General features: G+C 40.0%; 1 protein-coding gene across 6 annotated transcripts in view; it reads left to right on the plus strand.

The window, feature by feature from the left end:
• lrch1 (leucine-rich repeats and calponin homology (CH) domain containing 1) overlaps positions 1 to 23,651 on the plus strand; it is a 133,244-nt gene that overhangs the window by 71,977 nt on the left and 37,616 nt on the right. For 5 of the 6 annotated variants that reach the window (XR_013547908.1, XR_013547907.1, XR_013547910.1 and 2 more), the window contains exons 7-14: positions 3,183 to 3,270; positions 7,084 to 7,189; positions 10,472 to 10,581; positions 12,901 to 12,962; positions 13,861 to 13,947; positions 17,151 to 17,246; positions 19,408 to 19,456; positions 21,500 to 21,541. Coding sequence is in view for 2 of the 6 variants with exons in the window: in XM_078409347.1 (XP_078265473.1) it covers positions 3,183 to 3,270; positions 7,084 to 7,189; positions 10,472 to 10,581; positions 12,901 to 12,962; positions 13,861 to 13,947; positions 17,151 to 17,246; positions 19,408 to 19,456; positions 21,500 to 21,541 (640 nt within the window). In the remaining 4 variants the exon portion in view is untranslated. The remainder of the gene's footprint in view (positions 1 to 3,182; positions 3,271 to 7,083; positions 7,190 to 10,471; positions 10,582 to 12,900; positions 12,963 to 13,860; positions 13,948 to 17,150; positions 17,247 to 19,407; positions 19,457 to 21,499; positions 21,542 to 23,651) is intronic. The other variant, XR_013547909.1, reaches the window with a different exon arrangement.

Below are 23,651 nucleotides of genomic sequence, written 5' to 3' on the forward strand. Positions count from 1 at the left end.
GAAGTTAGAATAAGAGAGAACCTTATGTGGTGTTCTGTTCTTAACATACATACAGAGGCTTCTGTTTCTCAAACACCAGAGAGTTCACAAATTCTCTATAAAAAAACCTCTGATTCTTCATGCAGATCAGAGGCCTTGGAAAGAACATCTTTCTGCCTCATTTGTTATTTTCATGTTATTTTATGCTGACATTGAGGTGGCAATGCATGGTTGTTTATACCTTGTTTGAAAGTAGCACAAACAGTAGCCATTTTGATTATTATTTGATGCCTGTTTTGTTCCTTGTAGGAATTTCTACGGTTCCCTTGTCTTGACTATGTATGTATAGTATGGGGTAGCAAAATTATCTTAGCAATTTGATAATATTCTCTTGATTTGGTCCACTACCTTTTATAAATCAGAGTCACATATGTTTTGTAAAATCCATGAGAGAAATTTATTACTTAAAATAAGCGTAGGGCATGGAAAGTGCAGCATTTAAAAAAAAAAAATCTAAGTTGTACAACAGAAGCAGTGGAAGTACAACATGTGCAATTGGAGGGGTTAATCTCTCGCTGTGTTCTCCCAGATTCTGTCTCTAACTTCAGAGCCAGGTGGAAATGACCATTTACACACTCCTTCATGGATTCCCCTGAAATTTTAATGTGAAATTGGGGTACTTCCAATTATCATCATATCATATCATATATATACAGCCGGAAACAGGCCTTTTCGGCCCACCAAGTCCGTGCCGCCCTGCGATCCCCGTACATTAACACTATCCTACACCCACTAGGGACAATTTTTTTACATTTTACCCAGCCAATTAACCTAGTACCCCAATTAGATTCCACCACCTAATACAATGCTCCACATTGTTGAATTATTCAGAGCTGCTGGATGATATTACAAGATTCATCCTAGTATGATAGGGTGAGATGGGAGCACAAAGGATTTGCCTTATGAAGAGAGAAAAAGCTGATTGGGTCTGTGCTCTCTTGAGTTTAGAAAAACAAGAGACAATTGTATTATAATATTAAACATTCTAAGAATCTTCATAGGTTAGATGTAAGGAACATGATTCTCGTGGCTGGGGTATCTAGAACCAGGAGTCACTGTCCCTAAATAAGGGGTCGGCTTAGGGAGCAAAGTGAGATGAAGTTTCTTCACTTGGGGTGATGAATTCTTAGATCCTAGGCTCAGGTATTGGGGACATTCAAGACAGATCTCCAGATTGTTGGAAGTTAAGGAAATTAAGGGATTCGTGGGGGTTGTTAAAAGATCAACCGTAATCTTTGGGAATGCAGGAGCAGGTGTTTGGTGCCTTTCTCTAATGTTCTGTATTCTTAAGATAAGCATGTTGTTGGAAAGTGTAATTGGATCAGGCAGCAGCTTTGACTCTGGGTCCTCTGTTTGTGTAGCTGGTGTGAACAGAGAAGACCTCTTTTTTACTTATACTAACTTCTATGACACTGGACTCCGTTTTGTTCCAAGTAGTTTGATAAGGATCTCAATTCTCCCCACATGCAATGGGCTTATCGCACTGGAACTTGAGAATCCATTCTCAGATCTGAACAGAATGGCTGTTAGTTGTGAGGTGCCCTGCCAGGATGCACATAAACTGGGTGACCATAGTACAGACAAATTTCTTCCTACCTGCAGCCATATGTAAGCTCTGCGATAATATGGAATCTAAAATAGAATTGACTACTTGCCAGGACTGTTACTCGTTTGTAAATGAAAATAAAAAACTTAATATGCTGGAAATCTGAAATGAATATAAAATTGGCTAGAACCACTGAGCAAGTCAGACAGCAGCTTTGGAAACAGAATGGAGTCAACGTGTCTGACCTGCTGAATTTACTTTGTGTCTTTTTTTTAAACCAGCATCTGCAGTTCCTTGGTTCTACATTTTATGTCAGTCTCTTTGAACTGGAAAAGAGAGTCAAGTTAGTTTTTAGTTACAGCAAAGAGTGGGAAGGATGGATAAAACAAAGGGATTATATCTGGTTAATGGAGCAAAAATAGACAAGGAATGCAACATCTCTAGATAATAGGATAGGTGATGTTTCAAGTCAGGACCCTCCTTAAAACTGATTGGTGGGGGGAACTGGAAGCAAGAAAAAAAAAGGACAAATTGGGGCGATAACAGGTGATCTCGGGCAAGATGGTTCCTTGACTCTTGGCTAGAGAACTGGTTAATGGACTTTTAGTGGAGGAAATGAGGGGGGTTGGAGGTGGGGCTGGGGGAGGGGAGTGCTTGTAAAAGCTTCCTAAAATTGGAGAATTCAATGTTCATAACTGTGGGGTTGTAAGCCCCTTAAACGGTATACGAGGTGCTGTTCCTCCAATTTGCATGAAGCCTTGCTCTGGCAATGGAGGAAGCCAAGGACAGAAAGGTCAACATGGGAATAGGAACGGGAGTTAAAGTGGTTAGCCACCAGGAGAACCAGTAGGCCTTAGCGGACTGAGCTTAAGTATTTAGCGAAATGGTTGTCGAGTCCACACTTCGTCTCAGTTAATGAAGCAGTTTGAGAGAGCACAAGTGGAACAAAAGCTCTGATTTAAGGGCAATTAATGAGTGAGAATTAAGGCAATGAAACGTGAAATGGTGCAAAATGCAGTGCTGTATGACATCAGGCTATACTAAAGAGGAAAAAAACTCAACCATTGGATGGATGGCCTACATAGAAAGGGCCAATATGATACAGACAATTAGCATGGGTTATCATAAGTTGTAGAATTCAATCTGCAAGGCATCAACATGCCCAGATAGCTTATGTGAGGTGAGCTTGGTTCACAGCTGACAACTTTCCCCTTCACCTTCCATTGTTGCCATCTTGAACTGGATCCAAATTGTATGGCGTTACTCTTCACCTTGACCCAGAATTTGCATGATCAGATAAAAATAATTAGGTGATGGAGGCACAAGCAGAACAGTTTCTTAAATGGTAAATTGATCATCTGCTATTCCCTCTGTGTATTAGTGAAATGCGTGATGGGTTGTGAATCTGTGTCACAAAGACTATTTTAGGGTAATGATGTTCATGGGGAATTGCTAACTTTGTGCACGCATTATACCAATGGTCTTCAGATAGAAAGGATTTATTCATTTTCTGCAAGAGTATTCGTGTCGACAGTAGAATGTGATGTTAGCAGCACCTTTGATTTTTACATTTTAGATTTTCTTTCCCTTTTTAAAGCATTGAAGACATTTATCCAGACAAAAAACAAGATTTTGACTCTGGGATTGGAAGTGATAATGGAGATAAACGCCTCTCTGCAACTGAAGTGAGTATTTTCAATATACCAACATTTCTATCTGCAGACAAACCTTCTAAATTAAGGAAAATTCTTGGCAGTATGATCGGTGGCTTAAATGAGTGGACAACAGCAGACAGTGGATCTCTTATCTAACGGGAAAAAATGCTCTTGTGCTATATGCTGTGAGCTGCATTTCACTATGAAATGCAAATGTTTGAAGCCACTGTCGTTTTTTAAATTCTTTGTAGCAGAATATCTTTTCACTTCCAGCTGGACTGAAAGAGAGAATAGCAATCTTGATTCTGAAACATCGTTAAATCTTTCAGTAGCCAATTTGTGCTGTCTTTCTGTGAAACAAGCCTGTAGGAGTGGTGCTGAAGGAGTACTTTCATCTGTATTCACAATGGAGACGGATGTGGAGGATAGTGAGATCAGTATGGAGAATACGAATATGCGAGGGCAGTTTAAGGTTAAGAAGGCGGTGGGGTTGGGACTCTTGAAGAGTGTTAGGTGGCTAGATCTCCAGGGCCTGATGGGATCTATCCCAGGTTACTGAGAGAGGCAAGCGTGGCGATTCAGGGGCCTTGACAAAGGTCTTTGTATTTTCTCTAGCCACAGACGAGAACAGGAGACTATCCATTGTTCCTATGTTTAAGAAGGGAAGTAGAGATAATCCAAGCAAATGTGAGGTTGCATGGGAGGTTGAATGTAAGGGGAAAGTTAATGGTAAGTTGCTTAACGGCATTGGGATCTTGGGGTTCAAGTACATAGTTCCCTGAAAGTGGCAACACAAGTAGATATAGTGGTATAGAAGGCATATAGTATGCTTGCCTTCACTGCTTGGAGCATTGAGTATAAGAATCAGGAAGTCATGTTGCAGCTTTATAGGACATAGATTAGGCTGCATATGAAGTATTGCATGTTCTGGTTGCTCCCCTTTACAAGAAAGATGAAGAAACCTTGGAGAGATTGCAGAAGAGTTATATCAGAATTCTGTTTGGATTAGAGTGTATCAGCAACAAGAGGTTGGACAAACTTGGATATTTTTCTCTGGAACACCGAAGGTTGAGGGGAAACCTGACAGAAATATATATATGGATATATGGAGGGGTATAAATGGAGTAGACAGTCGGAATCTTTTTCCAGGGTTAAAATGTCAGAGACTAGAGGGCATAGCATTACGGTGAGAGAGGAAAAGTTGAATGTTTAAAGGAGATGCGCAGGGCAAGTTTTTTTTTACCCAGAGGGTGTGGGTGCCTGGAACACATTGCCAAGAGTGGCAGTAGATATGACAGTGATGTTTACAAGGCTTTTAGATAGACAAGTGGGTATGCAGGGAATGGAGAAATGGATCATGTGCAGACAGAGGAGATGAGTTTATCATGGCATCATGTTTGACATAAACATTGCGGGCTGAAGGGTCTGTTCCTGTGCAGTACTTTTCTATGTGTTACATTCAGTGAGCAACAGAGTTAATTCTAACAGATTAATGCCACTGTCATTCTTTCCTTTATGGATTCCTGTGACACTCAGCAGTTCTGCTCTTGAGATGCCTCTGATGTTTGATAAGCAAATGAAAGATGGAATATTTGGCTGGCTTGCCACACCTTTCATTAATTAGGTTTTAGGTCGATTCCCATAAATATATGCCAGGAGCATTAGATCAACTGCTTGAAGATAAACTGAAAATATGCACCTGGATTTGAGAGGTGATCAAGGTACTAGTAACTGACTGAGTGGTTGATTAAAATTAATTGCAGTACAGTAGATATTCTTGACGGTAGTCTCCGGAACATCTCTGCTTCTCTTGAATGATGAAGACTCAGGGATTCTTTTACAACCTTGTTCAAGCCAGTGATTATTTCCAGGAAAACATTTTCTGAGCCATTAGTTGCTGTTTTATCTTCTGTGATCACATGTTTGTATTTGGAATACACCAGCTGAGGCATCACAGGAAATCAACACAAATCTAATTGAGCATGCAACTGTTGCTACCCTTTATCAGTCTACTTGGAATGTCCTTTATTAATGCGCCAATTAAATAAGCTGTGCGCAGCAGCAACAAAAGAGACTTGTCTGAAATATTTCATCCCAAAACCTAACTATTTTTAGCCTGAAATGAGTTCACAGAGTTGCACAATACAGTACAGACTCTTTGGCCTAGACAACCAAAGCACTCATCTAGACTGATCCCATTGATCCCGATTAGGCCTGTAGCCTTCTATCCTTTAGCAATTCAAGTATGTCTAAGTTCTTCTGAAATGATGTGAGAGTATTTGCCTGAATCACCACCTCAGGCAGTACACTCTAGATTTCAACCACTCTGTGTAGAGAAATTTGCCCCTCAAATCTCTAAATCTCCTCCCTCTCACCTTAAACATGCTCTCATCGGCATTCCCACCATGACTCATGAAGATTTGTTGTAAAGAAGAAAAGGATGAAAATAAATAGTGTGATTTCCTACAGTTTCATAAATCATGAGAAATAAATGTAAAATCTTTAAAAAACTTAATTCAAATATATATCCTTCAAGTAATGATAGCTCCTGCATGCATGTGTAATCAGATCAAGAGAATGTCTCAAAAGAACGTACAAGGTGATGTTGGGAGGTCATTAAATTTGCCATTCTCTTACCTCATTCTTTATAATTTCTCCATTAATGAAATAGTCAATACCTGAATGCAGCATAACGTGCAGGCTTGGTTCAGTAAGTGGCAAAAAACATTTGTGCCACTCAATTCCCAGGCATTGACCATCTCCAACAACAGAGAGCTTCAGTTTAAGGTGGCTCTTTGATATTTAATGGGATCAAGATCACCACAAACCTAGAAACCTAAGTGGATCAGCCATGTAAATACAGTGGGAACAAAAACAGATTAGAAAGAGGGTATCTTTTGAATCAGTGATTACCCAAAGCCTTCAGGTCAGGAATATGCTAGAATACTTTCCATTTGCCTGGATGGATGCTGCTGTTACAGCATTCAAAGCACAATACCATCCAGGATAAAATAGCCTGTTTGATAGTTATCCTATCCGCCACCTTGGGTACTCCCTCTATCAGTGACCCACATTAGGTGCAGTGTGCATTATCTGCAAGATGTGCTGCAGGAAGCCAGGGTTTCTTCAGCAGCAGCATTCACTTGTGACCTTCAACCAAGAAGGACGTACGCCATAGGTACATACGAACACCATATGTTTCCTTCCAGTTGCACCTTATATTAACTAGTTCTCCTTCAATGAGTCAGAACTTTGTTAACTTCTGGAATTTTTCCAATCCTCAAGTCTTATTGCCTTTTTTAGTGACATTAGAAGCCTTTGATCCAATACTACCTTTGTAAAACATGGTTAGAGCACTTTTCCTGTTGGATTTTTATGCCCAAATAAATGTTGTATACAATCTACCAATTTGTAGAATCATGTAGCACAAAAAAACAGGCCTTTTGGCGCACCTTCCATACCAACCAGCAGCCACCCATTTACACTTATCATACATTCATCTTGTTTTATTTTTCCCACATTCCCACCAACCCCCCTGAGTTTCTACTCGAGGGAATTTACAGCATCCAATTAATCCACCATCCTACACATCTTTGGAATGTAGGACAAAATAGCAGCACTCTTAAGAAATCCATCCATGAAGTGCAAACTTCACACCAACAGCATCGGAAGTTAAAATGGCATCTAGTAGTTGGAATTGTGAGGCAGCAGCTCCACTCGGTGTTTTGCTGTACCTTTAAACAAGCACCATTGCTTGTTTACCTTTTTATCTCTAATTGTACTGCCTCAAAATGATATGTTTGCATTTGTTCATTGGACTTTATGTGAAATTTCCACCTTCAGCCATCAGATGAAGATACAGCTAGTCTGACCTTTCAAATGGCGCATATCTCGGAGGAAGATCACTTGAATAAACAGGAGGAATATTTGAATGTTGGAACAATGAAAGGTAAACTGTTTACGACGGGTGACATACCTGCATACTGAGCAGGTCTCAGATCTGTAAATCTAATTATTTCTAAGCAATTAATTCATCAAAAGTAAATGTTAAATAGCACATTTTGGGAGAGATAACTAGAATTGTAAATTTACCCTTAGTAATAACATTTTAGTAGCGTGGGAACGAGGAGACTGGAATACAGTTGTTTAGAAACTAACTGAAGAATGGTATTTTAATTTTGCAAGGCAATGGTATTTTACTACCCATATTGAAAAGGGAAATGATGATGGTAATTCTATGGCCAAAACATTATCCAACAGCCATTTTTGAAAAAGGAAATTGAAGTACAGGTGCTCCTCAACTTACGATGGGGTTACGTTCCGAGAAACCCATCGGAAACCGAAAATATCGTAAGTCAAAATGCATTGAATACAAGTGATCACGTGGCCGGAAGCGTGCTGCAGCTCGCCACAGGTCGCTGCCGTTTGCACCATTGCAAAGTCGAAATAGCGTAAGTCGAAGCATCGTAAGGCGGGGAGCATCTGTACCTGCGCCAGCATCTGTACAAACAAGTTTCATTGTGTTCCATTGAGATATTAATAAAATGATGAATCACATTATGAAAAAGGACTTGAAAATTATAAAGGTATTCTCGGGAGCAGAATAATTAAGAGAAAATTGAAAGTTTTCCAAATTATGTAAATGGTTGAGAAATGAATAGGTGTCATGTGATCTCCAAGAACAATGAATCTCGAAGAAGCCGACACAAGTTTATGATTTCCCATGCAATTATTTTGGATACAAATAGATTTATTCTTGGAGAGTCCTTCAGGATTGAAGATAACTTGCTGCCACTCTCATTTTGTGGGCCATGAGGCCAGAGTGGGACTGGCAAAGTCTGCCAAGTCTGGAGCAGAGGTTGTCTGATGGGATGATGAGTGGGTAGTTTGGAGAAGTAGATTTATTCTCCCCATTCACACTGAGCTTCTGTGTGACCCCAATGACTGGACCTGAAGTTCTCAAAGTTGATGGACCGTTTGAGGATGTCCTTGAATCTTTGCCACTGTCTGCCTGGTTACCTCTCACCATGAACAGAGATCGCAACAGTGTGTCTGTTTCAGATGCCTGGCATCAGGCATGCAGACGACGTGGCATGCCCAGCACAGCCTAGTGAAAGCAATGAGAATTGAATGCTGAGGATTTGGTTTGCGAGTGGAGGCTAACGTTGGTTTTGATGTCCTGCGATATGCTGTGAAGACAACATTGTAATGTCTATTTGGAGCTTTGAAGTCCCTGCTGTAGGTAGTCAGAAGTTTCAGGAGGGAGGGATCAATGCTGCCAATTACTTTCCCTGAAGTTTCCACTATCGGACTGGTCTCTTTATGAAGATGCTCATGATTACAAAATCTCTGTGGTCCTGTAACATATATTTTTTTATCCAGGATACCAATGGTTATTGGAAAATAGATTGCCATGCTATTTGTGCAGGAAGGAACTGCAGATGCTGGTTTAAACCAAAGATGGACACAAAAACTGGAGTAACTCTGGGTCAGGCAGCATCTCTGGGGAAAAGGAATAGGTGACACTTTGGGTCGAGAACCTTCTTCAGTCTGAGAGTCAGGGGAAAGGGAAACTAGAGATATAGACAGATATAGAGAGATATATAGAACAATGAATGAAAAATATGCAAAAAGTAACGATGATCAAATAAAGTTAGAACCCACAATGGTCCATTGTTGGCTGTGGGCAAGTTGTTAACAAGTTATACAAACAGTGAAACTAATACGACGACAAAGGGAGAGACAGAGAGAGAGGGGATGCAAGGATTACTTGAAATTAATCAAAATTCGTATTGCTGAGTTGTATGCTGCCCAAGCGAAACATGAAGTTTCCCTAGTTGTCATCTTTCACCCCATCGACCGTCGCATACAACACACAATCCTCTGACATTTTTGACACCTCCAACGGGATCCCATTACTAGTCACATCTTCCCATCTCCACCCCTTTCCGCTTTCCACAGAGACCCTTCCCTCCATAAATCCCTGGATAACTCATCCCCACCCAAACCACCCCCTTCCCAGGAAACTTCCCCTGCAACTGCAGGAGATGCATCACCTGCCCCTACTTGACTCTGTCCAGGAACCCCGATAGTCCTTTCAGGTTAGGCAGAGGGTCACTTGCACCTCCTCCAACCTCATCTACCGTATCCGCTGTTCCAGGTGTGGACTCAGCAGTATGAATAATGTTTCCTCTAACTTCAAATAACCCTTACAACCTCTCTCTCTCCATCCCTCCCCCACCCTAGTCATCGTGGTAGTTTCACTGTTGTTCTGTTGAGTGATACGTGAATACAGGTAAGGAAGATTTTGGATAGGCAGATGGTTGGACAAAGACAAGAGATAAAAAGACAAATGATGTGAGATGAGGATAGAAGAGGTGTAAAGAGCCAGAGGAAGGTATACAGGTTGAAGGAGAGGGAGAGACGGCACTAATATTTCAAACAACTGATATCATTGTGATTCTCAAGGTCACCTCTCAATTCTCAATTCTACATTATAGTAGCTGTTTTCCAAAACAGCCTATCATATATAGCTTCTCCAATAAAGCTGAATGCTGTACGTACCCACTTTCCCCGTGCGTTGGCTTTCGGGGTTTCCAATCTCCATCAGTCACATTAGTGCAGGTGGCGACCTTGTCCAGTTGATTGGAAATAGCGGCGTCAGGCTTGCGAAATAAAACATTCCCTGTTCCATTTGAATGCTCACACGAGCTCCAGTCTCACTCATAGACCTTGTTCTCACTTAAGATGTAATCGCAACTTTCCGACTTTTCCAGTGACCTATTTTCCTGATCTGCGGACCGCCCAATGTGTGACCACTTTTATTACAGAACAAACAAGAACCTAGCATCTATGTGAGCTAAAGTGACCACCTTCACACTCCCCACTCAACCCCTAGAAAGTATTCAATACATTTGATATATTAAAATTGTAATGTGAAACAGTAATTATTTTGTCATCATCTTTTCTTGTTCCAGTTCAAACTCTCAATGACCAGTACCTTGGATAGTTTGTTGGTTGGTCTATTTCCTTGAAGTGAGTGATTAATTGGAGGCTGACTGCTCCACCTTTAGTTACTTATTTTAGCACGTGATGGTTACCTCATATTATCAAAATTAACAACAAAAACTGGCTAACAATAGTGGATTTTCATTCCCTATGGCTTTATAAAACAGCAACATTTTAAATATATATTTTCACCTCTTTTTTAAAAACATTTTTTTCCTTTTAGTGCAATCTGATCAGGAGTCGAAGGATGTGCTGCGGCATAATGTCGAGGTGGAGGCGAGGTTGGCCAACCAGGGTGATGGCTTGAGTTCTGAGTTTAGGACATACATGAAGGCAAGTGCCAAGCTCGATGCTTCATGAGGGTTATGTATACAAACCTGCTTGTGTTGGCAGCAGCATTTGCCAATACCCATTTCCTTCAATGGGTGTAGTTTCATTTCTTCACGGTGCATATTTATTCTGCCAAAAGAAAGCAGGGTGCATCAATGCTCTGTTTTCTGGGAAAATTGGAGATTGTAACTATGGCTGAGTAACTGAGAACTTGTCTTTGTAGAGGACCCTAGTTTATATTGCTCGACTAAGAATTCTTTTCACATTTGAATTTCATTGAATTGTGTAGTTGCATCACTGACACATGCTACACCAACTGATGATTAAGGGTCCATTTATTCATGTAATAGTTACGAAGGTTCACCTTCATATGCCTTAGAACGTCCAGCACCTCCTCAACTAATACGGACTAACCTCGACCTCTCTATTAACTGTCCCAAGTTCCCACCTTTATGTCTTTCTCCATGGTAAAACAGGAGAAATACTCATTAAAGACCTTGTACATCTCCTGCAGCTCCACACAGAGACAACAGCTTTGGTTTCTGAGAGGCCCTATTCTCTCTCTAGTCTCCCTCATTCCCTTAATGTACTTATAAAATCTCTTTGGATTCTCCTGAATATTATCTGCCAGATCTATCACTTGCCTTCTGATATCCTTCTTAAGTATGCTCAACCGTTCCAGAAATTTCTCCAGGGATACACTTGATACCTGTCCCATGCATCTTTTTTTCTCTTGTTTCCCTTATCCCTAACCAGTCTGAAGAAGGGTCTTGACCCAAAACATCACCGATTCCTTCTCTAGAGATACTGCCTGTCCCGCTGAGGTACTCTAGCTTTTTGTGTCTATCATCTTTTTTCCTGACCAGATCCTCAAATTCTCTCTTTTTTTTAGGCTTCCTTACTCCCACCTGCCTTGCCCAAGCAGGAACATGCATGTCTTGAACTCTTATCATTGCACTTTAAAAGCATCCCACTTACCCGGACATTTCTTTTCTCACAAACAAACTTTAGCAAGTTTACCATCAAAGTTGTCCTTGCCCCAATTCCGAATTTTTACCAGTAGGCCCGACCTGTCTTTATCCATAACTATTTTGAAGCTAATAGAATTATGGTTGCTGATCCCAAAAGGCTCACCCATGGACACTTCAGTCACTTGCCATTCCCAGTTTCCTATGAGTAGATCAAGCTTTGCCCTCTCCCTTGTAGGGTCCTCTACATATTGTCTGAGAAAACGTTCCTGAACATATTTGACAAATTCCACCCCGGCTAAGCCCCTGATACTATGGCAATTTTCCAGTCTGTATTGGGAAAGTTAAAATCCCCTACTATGACAACCCTATTACTATTGCAATCGTCTGCATTCTCCTGACTTATTTGTTCTTCTACTTCCCATTGACTATTTGGACACCTATAGTACACTCCCAACATGGTGATCATCCCTTTTTTCATTTCGCAGGACCTCTTCCCTTTTCCTACCCATGTCACTTGTGCCAACATGCACAATGACATCTGGCTTCTCACCCTCCTCCTTGAGAACGTTGTGCTCTTGTTTTATTCAATTTTATGTAAACACTTTCTATATCCTCCACAGAATTATCAGTTGAAGTACCAAGAGGAAATAATCTTCATCAAAATCAGCACCATATTCCTTTAATTTTGTATATAATTATGGTGTTTTTCTGAAAATACCTTTATTAAACTGAATAGGTTTATGATTGAATAAATGGAATGACCTTTTGAATATTGTACATTGCATGATTATATTTGTAATATTGCATTTGTAGCATCGCTGGTGATGCTAATCCTAAAGTCGATGCTTTGCAGTTAATGATATTTGTATCATAAGTGATAGGAGTAGAATTAGGTAATTTGGCCCATCAAGTCCACTCCACCATTCAATCATGGCTGATCTATCTTTCCTTCCTAACCCCATTCTCCTGCCTTCTCCCCATAACCTCTGACACCTGTACTAATCAAGAATCTATCTATCTCTGCCTTAAATATATCCATTGACTTTGCCTCCACAGCCTTCTGTGGCAAATAATTTCACAGATTGAACTGAAAGAAACAATCACTCGTTTATATATTTGCATGTAAATGGTTTGGATAATAATTTATTCCACCTAAACCTGCTCCAAAAATTGCTGCTTGGAATTAATTTGGAGGAGATTTTACTTCCAATAATCAGATATTTTAATGAACATACCCAAGTTTAAAAGGGAATTACATGCAATTTAAATGAGTACATGTAACTGCATACGATTATCAGTCATTGTAATCATGCCCTTAGGGCAAGGACTAACTCTTGTTGCTTTTACACAGGGACGGGAGCCTGAGGAACCACTGAGAATTGAAGAGGATTCAAGTTGGACAATAGAACAAATGTTTGTGATTTTTATATAATAATTCTTGTTCAGAAATGTTCAATTAATATTTCTGCCCTTACTGTAAAATAATACTAGAAGTTAATGCCATGTGCATCACCTTCCATCCAAAACTCACCCTAGTCGATCTTCATCTGTGCAAACAGCTGGTGAGCTATTTCACATCGGAGGTTGCAACTCAGTGCTACTCTGCATAGGTCAGGAACATTATCAAGGAATAAGCTACTCTGCAAGGCCATAATCCTGCTGCCTTATTAGATAATGCCGTGGAATGGGACTAGCTTGCTCACTGGCTTATAGTCCTGTATGCAGAGACTTGGTCACTGTTTCTTGCCTCCAGTTTTATAGTGCCAGCCACTGGGATTCTTAGGGAAGCACAGTGGTGCACTAATAGAGCCACTAGCTCACAGGGCTGGAAGAGTTGGGACAATTTTGACTTCAGGTGCTGTCTGGCGTTTTCCCCGTGATCACATGGGTTTCCTCCCATACCTCAAAAACATGCAGGCTAATTGGCCGCTGTAAATTTGCCTGAGTTTTTGAATGAGTGATAGAATCTGTGGGGAGTTAATGGGAATGTGGGGAGAGTAGACTGAGGAGTGAAAATAGGTGCTTGAAGTTCACTGAAGTTCACTGTTGACTTAGTCAGCAGAGTTATTCACAGAAAGGAATGATGCTAACTTGTCCTGTGACTGCTACAGTATGGGCTTTAACTACTAATTTGAGAGGAAATGTTTCCTATTGTAATCTCTGCCGTGACTTAAGAAAATAAATTAGGAGTTGGTCTTCATTTGAATAGAATAAAAGCAAAATACATTTGTGAAGAGTAGCAGTTTTTAAAATCTTTAATGCCATTAATTAGAAAGTCAATTTCCCACTGAATAATATGTTTCTGTTGCAGACCAAACACAGATCATCATCTGGACTCAGAAGCAGAGATAGCAGAACATACGAGTTCTCCAGAAGGCATTGTCCAGAAACAGCAGAGGTACTTCTTCAGAAATGTTGAAGCTTTTCACCTTTATTTAATTTCTGCTCTGATAATCCTTTCCTCTCCATACCTTCATGTTTCTGTTTATTTGGAGTCTCTTCTGCCTCCATTTATTCATTCAAATAACTTCATAGAATTTAGTTAACTTTTTATTTGATCCTGCTGTTTAAATAAAGCCCAGCAGTAACAAGTTTACTTGCAAGCAGCTTATTTATCAGAAAGAGCAGTTTTATACTGCACAAAATGCTTAAAATATTGAATTGATGAGCCAGCATCTGTGAAGTTTTTAATCTGCGACACATTTCCAGTATTTTTATAATGTCAGGATTCCTGTAACTCCAGTGTTTTGTGTTTTGATTTTCATTTTTCATTCTGAGGTTTTTGTGCCTACAAATTATTGGCAGCAATCGAGTTGTGGCAACTTCTATAACTTTACATATGCCTTTGAAAAACTTTGTTCAAATCTTGTTGAATTCATTGATAATGGCACAGATACAAACCCTTTTGGACCCATCACATGCCAGTCATGATGTCTGTCTACGCAAATTGCATTTTACTCATTAGGTCTGTATCCCTCTACACATTTCCTTTCCAAGTACTTGTCAAAATGCTTTTTAAACTTTGTGATTGTATTTACCCCTACTACCTCCTCTAGCTACTCGTTCCAGATACCCATCTTCTGTGTGAAAAAGCTGCCTCTCAAATCTTTTTTTAATTCTGTCCTCTCACCTTAAATATGTTCCCTCTTGCTCTAGTTTCCCTTCCCTGGGGACAAAGATTCTAACAACCTATCCTACCTATACGCATTGTAACCTTTATGAGGTCACTACTTTGCCCCCGATATTGCAATGATAATAAACTCGGTCTATCTTTATAACTACAGCCCTCCATTCCAAACAACATCCTGATGAATTTCTTCTGCTTGCTTTATTGCTATCACAACTTTCCTGCAGTATGGCTTTGAGACCCATAAACAATGCGCTAAGTGTGGTCTAACTATTGTTTTGGATAACTGTAACATGACATCCCAACTCTTGTGTTCAATGCCTTGGCCTACGAAGGCAAGCATACCAAATAACTTTATCACTATCCTATCCACATGTGCCACTGCTCTCGGGGAGCTTTGGACTTGCATGCTAAGGCCCTCTACATCAAGTTCCGTCAGTTACTCTATCTCCTCTCAGACTTTGATTTACCAAAGTTCATTACCTTACACCTGTCTGGATTAAATTTCATCTGCCCAGCTTTCCTGCTGATTTATGTCCTGCTGTATTTTTAGATAACTTTCCTTGCTGTCAAGATCACCAATTTTTGTGTTGCCTGCAAACTTTCTGCTCAGACCATTTACATTTTCATTCAAGTACTTTATATTTATTTATATATGTGTCGGTATCTGTGTATATAAATATTATAACCAACTAACTATCTCCGGAAACAAACATCACTGTTGCATATTTCCAGTCAAAAACACTTGTCCACTCTTACCCGTTACCTATTCTGGACCAGTCTACCATTTGAGACCTTGTCAAAAGCTTTACAGAAGTCCATGTAAACCACGTCTGCTGCTCTGTGCACATCATTTTTTTGTAGGTATCTCCTCAAAATCCTCAATCAGAATTGCGAAACATGATCTTCCTTGTTTAAAGTTTAGGTTTAGATTTATTATTATCACGTGTACTGAGGTTCAGTGAAAAGCTTTGTTCTATATTCTATCCAAACAGATTAGATATACAGTACTTAAATGCAATCAAGTCTTGGGATCATCCCTTACCCGTATGCAGTTATTTACTGAAATGTCTTGAGTAATTCTCGTCATCTTGAGGAGGTACAAGACTATATATTTTGACTAAAAATTGCACAGTAAAGCAGGAGAATCAGGGTGAATTAACTACAAAATGCACACATTTTACTTCTGTTACAATACATCAAATCAATAAATGTTTCCCAAGTATCTTTCAAAGTGGCTGATGCCTGAATATGGTTCTTGACTTAACACAATTACAGAATAAACTAACATGGTTGTTAATTATGAAGTGATTGATTTGACACTAGAGGCTAGAGAACAATTCCCAGTCATAAGCTTTCTGATTCGAGAGCTGTCTGTTAAAAGGTTGACAACCAGTCGTTATTCCTGCCTCTTTTCACAGACTTGCGATGGACATTCCAATTCACCTTCTCCCACTCTTTGGTTTGGGTCTTTGAGCAGTGTCTCAACAGCATATTTCAAGGCACTGAAAACATTTTAGAATGTGCTACAGATACATGGTTTGTCAAGACCATTCCAACAATGTTTTGAAAACAAACTGAGGGTAAACTCAGAATGAGCTGCATGCTGTAATTATCTAGTTGTCATCACTGGCAGTTCTACATTTATTTGACAGCAAATTAGTCTTATCTTTGACAGAAGACAAAAATTGAGCCCATAATAATAGATGTGTGCACTGTCTGAACTCCACAGCGTGCCAACATTTCAAAAAAGCAAAATGCAATTTTTTCACATGCTTTAGCAGTCAAATTGTTTTTTCAGCATGAACAAAGTATTCAGACATGAGAAATCGTGGAAGGCCATGTGGCCCTTTGTACCTGCTCCACCATTCAATAAGATTATGTTTGATCTTTACCAAGTGCTTTATTTGTGTATTAATCAAGAACCAGAGGACAAAAGTTTAAGGTGAGGGGAGAAAGATTTAATAGGAACCCAAGGAACAACTTTTTTACATAAAGGGTGGTAACTATATGGAATGGTGACAGAGGAGGTATAGAGGAGGTAGTTGAGGCAGGTACTATCACAACGATTAAGAAACATTTGAACAGTTATCTGGATAGGATAGGTTTGAAGGAATTTGGGCCAAAGGCAGGCAGGTGGGACTAGTGTAGATGGGGCAATTGGTCGGCGTGGGCAAGTTGGGCCGAAGGAACTGTTTCCATGTTGTATGACTATAACTCTGTGACACTATCATCAAACAAATTATTCTGTTGTTCCCTCATTGAAGACTGTGGGAGCTTTCTGTGGCAAACTGACTGCTGCATTTGCTACTTTACTAAACTGACTACATTTTGCAATGCACTTTATTGGTTGGAGAGTGCAGTAGATCATTAGAAGGCAGTGAAATTTGCTGTTTGAATGCTAGATGTCCAGATGGTTTATTGTTACTTTTCATTTATTTGTAATTTCTTAAATTTCTCTCTTCTTGCTCCAGGTTGAATCTGAATCTTCAGGCTATTAGTGGAGTGGATCTTTATCCTTTGCAAATGGATAAAACGGCCTTTTTGGAATTCCAGACGTCACCAATAAAGTATGGTTTCTTTTATTTAATTCTATTTTTATTGCACCAGTAAGGGAAAAAAGTTTTTGTGTATAAAATGTTCTACATGTTTCTTAGTTATATTTTTATCTGTGTTATGAAGAGAAAATCCTGCACAATCAGCTTCTCTATCGCTCCTGTCCTTCATATTTTACCAAAGGGTTTCTTTCAAAGTTGGAAGGCGCTGAGCTGAGTAGAGGCAGAAACTGATCCTGCCATATCTAGATCAGTGTCTGCAGTGCAGGGAGGATTTCTGTTTGGGGAAAGCAACATGGTTTGTCCACACATACCGCAGGTTAATTATCAGCTAAATTCAGCCCGGTTCAGTAAATGCTGGAATGTAAGTTGTAACCTTCCTGGTGTGTGAGAGACCTGTCACTCGGTGGTACATAATCCAGAATCCAAAGTAAAGTTGAAATGGAGCCCCATGGCAATGTATAAGAAGTCTCATTGTCTGCTGCAAATGTGAACAGAAACTCGTCAAATGGGAAGGACAGTGCGCATCTTGGTCTCTCCAGCCTAGCCCATGTAGTTGTGATACTTTAGGCATCACCAAGCATAGCCTGCCTGCCTGGAGCAGTGGAATGTTCTGAGCAAGGTGAAGAAGAAGACAAAATAACATCCAGGGAAGTTTTTCAAAGAGTTGGAAAATTCCTCTCTGGTCATCTGAATGAGGGAAAGTCACCCAGGTGATTGCGATGGTCAGAAATTTACAATTTTTATCCTGGGGTTGGAGAATGGAGAACTAGAGGGCATCTGCTTAAGGTGAGAGGGAAAAGATTTAATAGGAACCTGAGGGCAACATTTTCACACCGAAGGTGGTGGGTACATGGAACAAGACACCAGGTGAAGTGATTGTGGCAGTACAGTAACAACATTGTAAAACACATTTTGACAAATACATTTAGAGGAATACGGGTCAAACTTTGGCAAATTAGAGTAGCATAGGTGGGCGTCTTGGTCGGCATGAATGAGTTGGGCCGAAGGGCCCTTTTCCATGATCTGTGACTCTTGAGTCAAGAGGCAGCTAGGGTGTTGATACCGGGTCACAGCTCTGGATACTCATCCTTGGGTAGTGAGTTCCAACTTCCCCTTGCTCATTGGGTGAAATGGCTTTTTGCATCCTCCCCCAATCATTCCGCTGCTTAATTTCAATCTCCCTCTGTAGTTACTGTTTACCATAGTTTGAGCTCTCATAATTTGAGAGATCTTGGCTCCTCCCTTCCAAAGCTCTAGAAACATCTTCCTTCATCACTGCACCCTCTACAACAGTCACATACCTCCTGTCGTGCAGTGATCAGATTTGTTTTTAAGTTCTCATCACTATTGATCTGGGTGGCCCACTGTGTATCACCCGTGGCATTTAAGAAGTTGCAGGTCATTAAATTCCTCAGCTGATCTGGAGGAAGGATTTGAATTTGGGTCTCTGTGTTATTAGTCTGTACCTTTGGAGTACTAGTTCAGTCATTTGACTGCTGTGCCACCCAAGTACAAAGCACTCCAACTGTGATTTAATTAGTAAGTTAGGCTTTGACATAACAATTGTAGAATGACCCTGCCTCGGTCAAATAGTGCAAGTAACCCCTGTGCCTTGTGTAATAAATTATTTAGGCTTGGACATAACCATTCAGCCTGTTAGCTTCATATCTCACACCCTCCATTGCAGGGTAAAAGACTCATATTTTCATACAAAACAGAGTCAGACTCTCCAGCCCAACAAGTACCAATCTGTGTTAATCCTATTTATCAGTATTTAGTCCACAGCCAACTATGCCTGAGTGATTCAAGCACATGTTAAATACTGAGAGAATACCTGCCACTACCATGTTCTCAGGCAGTACATTCAAGTTGCAACTGGGTGGAAAAAATCGTCCACAGATCCATTCCCAGTCTCTTACTCTTTACATTCAACGTACGTTCTCCCCCAATTTAAATTAATTTACTCTGGAAGGGAAAGAGTTTTTATTTGTTGTATAAATGCGTTTATTAATGTCAGTGTATTTTGTGATTAAAAGCCACGGCTTTCAACTGGTTTTTAATCATTTGTTCTTCCAGAGTAGTGTCTGTTTTTTGTTCCACTGTATTTTATGTTTTGAGGGCCCAGGTTTTAAAAGCCACACCTGTCTAAAATATGCTTATTTGTTTATTCCAGTGGTGAGACACCAAAAATTAACCCTTCAGCAAAGTTCTCCAGTTACCAGGTGAGCAAGAAGAATGTGATTGGTGGAATAAAATTCAAAATGAATGAGCATTTGGACCATTACTGCATTAAAAAATCTGGGAATTAATGGATACTCAAAATCAGTGTGCATGTTCTTTTGCCAGTCATAAACTTACCTGTATATGTATGTACCTGTACAGTGATTGGAGTGCAACAACTGTTTCCATTAGTTGACCCAGGTTAAAGAATAAAATTTACCCAGAGTATGTGCTACTAATTACTGTCAAGCATTGCACCTAGATAAAAATAAATGTGGTGTAGTTGAAATCCTCACACAGGCAGCATTGTGGCGCAGCTGGTAGAGTTGCTACCTCTCAGCACCGAAGACCTGAGTTCAATCCTGACCTCGGATGCCGTCTGTGAAATTTGCATGTTCTTCCTGTGACTATGTGGGTTTCCTCCTGCTGCTCCATTTTCCTCCCATATCCCAAAGAAGTACAGGATAATTGCCCTCTGTGCATTGCCCCAATTATGTTGTGAATGGAAGAGAAAGTTAAATAATATAGAATTAGTGTGGATGGGGGATTGATGGTTGGCGTAGGCTCAATGAGCCAAATGTCCATTCCACCGGTAGGCGCCGTCAGCGATGGCAGCCTCGCCTTGCAGTCTGTCTGTTTTTTCGTCATTTTTGTTATTTTTAGTATGTTTTAAAAGTTTGTGTTAATGTTCTCTGGTTTGTTTTATGTCGTGGGTGGGGAAGGGGATCGGGGGAAACTGTTTTTCAATCTCTTATCTTGCCGGCGATGCGATTGTTTTCCGGATCGTATCTCCGGTCGCTCTGCGGCCTAACATCATGGAGCTGGAGGCCTTGCTCGGGACTGACTGAGCCCCACTGCGGGGCGTGGACTTACCATCGGAGCGTGCAATCCTTTGCCTGGGATCGACACTCCAACTGCGGCCTGCGGATTTTAACATTGAGGAGCCCTCAGTCTCGGGTAGAGACCGAGGTCAAGAGCTCCAAATCGCAGGTTTTCCATCAGCCCTGACCCGGTTCCGATCGCTCGGCGCGGGGGAGTTGAGATTCCCCCCCGATGTAGGAGCTTGATCACCCCGATGCAAGGGCCCAAACACCGCCGGCTACAGGAGTAAGATCGTCTTGTCAACGGAAGGCTGAGGCCTCCGACTGCGGGAGAACAAAGAAGGGAAGAGACTGAACATTTTTTTTGCCTTCCATCACAGTGAGGAATGTGGAGGAGTCACTGTGGTGGATGTTTATATTAAAATGTATTTTGTGTGTTCTGTTGCTTTTTATTGGTATGACTGTATGGCAAATGAAATTTGTCATATGTTGCAAAACATACTTGGCTATCATAATATATAATATATAATCATATAATAAAGTATGATTATGATTATGATGATTATGATTATGAATTAGTGTGAATGGGGGATTGATGGTCAGCGTAGACTCAGGGAGCCAAATGTCCTGTTTCCATGCTGTACCTTTAGAAAAATTACAGTCATCAATTGAAAAATTAACTCTATTTAGGGTGGCCACAGACCCAGGTTTAATCATCACTTTGGGTGCTGTCTGCAGTGTTTGCATGTTCTCCCTGTGGCCGTGTGGGTTTTCTCCCACATCTCAAAGATGTGTGGGTTTGTATGTTAATTGACCTCTGCAAAATGTCGCTTGTGGAATCAGTGAGCCTCAGGGCCTGTTTCTATGCTGTATCTTTCAATTATTCAATTGAATAGTCTGTTGTTCTCTGCTTTCAAGTCATTTGGATCACTGGTTTTAAAGTGGCTTAGAGGATTAAATTCTGACGATAGCTTGCACAGATTCTTGGGAATAGAAGGTGTTGGGGTGATCTACCTCGGGAGTTTTAATTTGATAGCTGGTTTAGTAAAGATGCAGCACATGGTGGAAGTAACAATGTGTTCAACTAATTTTGACTAACTTTTTTAATCTAAATACTGTCGGCTATGTAATGTGATGATGGATTTATCTCCAGTGTCAGTAAAAACAATGTAATTCTCGTTTATTTCTCAAGCTTAAGCAACTTTCTTCTGTTCTCATTTTTAGGATCTTGCCTCGTTTTGTGTAGATGAGGATTCTCCATCTGAGGTCATTCATTCTATTTCATCTTAAATAACCTCTAACACAACCATGTATCCATCTGCTTGTCTATATCATTGACTCTTACTGAAGGAAAATATTTGGAAGTAGTTAGTTGTGTGAAAATCTTTTTTCTGAATTGTATCACTTGCAAGTCAATAGTCTACTAAGTAAAACAATTGGGAGCTGTAATATTTGATCACTGATGAAAACTGCGTTCAACACAGTTTAATGAGATTACAAATTCAATGGCTATATATACAGCATTAAAGGAACCATTTGCATGCAAATGAAAAAGATAGCATGATGTTTACCGTTTCTTTAAGACAATTGGAGACACAAATTTTTGGTAAAGAACAGGGTTAAGTTTTCTACCAGCAAGCATAGTTTAAGAGTCTATAATTGATCTTTAGGGAAAAGGCTCTTTTGAAAAATAGTGTTGTGCAAAGGGGAGTGAACAGTGGAATGAGGTTAATGTTTGTGTTGATAAAGCTACCATCACACACACAACAGCTTCATGACCCATTTCTGCGCAGTAATACTATTATGATTCTGAACCTAAAAGCCCTTCAGGCATCACGGGTTGACATTGAATTGGGAATGCCTTAGCATTCAATATATTTGACTCCGTTTTAAATGGCAAACAAATCTTTGGGGCATTTATATTTTATAAAACAAAAATCATTCATGGGCAAATCATTTTATGGCTCTGTAAAATATAAACTATAGTCTGTTACCACAAAATGTTTTAAATGGGAGCACTTAAGTACAGGAGTGGGTTCGCCGCTGTGAAAACATGGCACAGCAATGAACTGATTTGTCAGCAAATTATTGTGTTTGGTTCAAAGCACTTGGTTGAAAGCTGTGAAACAATAGAATCCTGGTTCTGAAAGAAAAAGGACTGGCACTGCCACCAGTCCATAATATTTTTAAATTATGTATTATACCAACCTTGTCAATATCCTGCCTACAGTCAGGTCAGGTCAGTACAACAAGTTTACATCCACGATTTATATTTGAAATATGCATTGTGGAACTTAACACTGGAATAAGAATAAAGACGAAGTATGGTTCATTAAAATTGGATTGGAATGACTTAATCAAGGATCGGCCGATTTCCTTTACCAGTTACTTACTTCACTTTACCTGGAGACGATGCTCACTCATGAATCTCTGTCAGAAACAAGCTGTATTGAAAAATATTATACTCCAAATGTTCATGTTTATTTAATGAGGAATTGATTATGTTAGTGAGTAAGTTCTGTTGGTTTAGATTTTGAGTTTGCTGTGTTTCTGATCACTATAACACTTTAACAGTACTTAGGAAGAGGATTTCTTTAATCATTAGCAACACAATTGCTTAACACGATTAATTAAGGTGATAAAGAAGGAATATGGCATACTTGTCTTAATTGGTCAGGGCTTTTGGTATAAAAGTCGGAAATTCATATTGTAGCTGTTTTAAACATTGGATAGGCCACATTTGGAGTGTTATTGCAATTCTGGTTGTTGCATTACAGGAATTTTGTGGAGGGTTTGGAGTGGATTCAGGAGAGGTTTACCAGATTTTGCCTAGATTCAAGACTATTAGTGATAAGGAGAGGTGTGCAAAGTTGGATTGTTTTCTCTGGAGTGTCAGAAGCTGGGGTGAGGGGTGACCTGACAGAGCTATCGGCGGAACCTATCGGTGGTCAAATTACAACTTTCAAAAGATATTATGGATAAGAAGGGATGAGAGGGATATGGGAGAAATGAGGCAAACTAGCCCACATGCCAACACGGACAAGTTGGGCTGAAAGGCCTCTTTCCATGATGTACAGCTCTATGATTCTGTTTAAAATTATGAGAGGCATAGATCGGGTCGATAATCGATCTTTGTTTCCAGCATGGAAGTATCAAATGCTAGAGGGCATAGTTTCAAAGATGAAGGTAGAAAGTTATAGATTGATGAGGCTCCTTTTTTACACAGTGAGTGGTAGGTGCCTGGAGCATCCTACCAGAGAAAGTGGTGGAAACAGATCTAATAGCATTATTTAAGAAACATTTAAATGGACACATGACCAGGCAGGGAATGGTTATGTGGATCATGTGTAACCAAATGTGTAGTTTAGATTGCCAC

This window comes from Rhinoraja longicauda, chromosome 12, assembly GCF_053455715.1.
Source record: "Rhinoraja longicauda isolate Sanriku21f chromosome 12, sRhiLon1.1, whole genome shotgun sequence".
Lineage (NCBI taxonomy): Eukaryota > Metazoa > Chordata > Chondrichthyes > Rajiformes > Arhynchobatidae > Rhinoraja > Rhinoraja longicauda.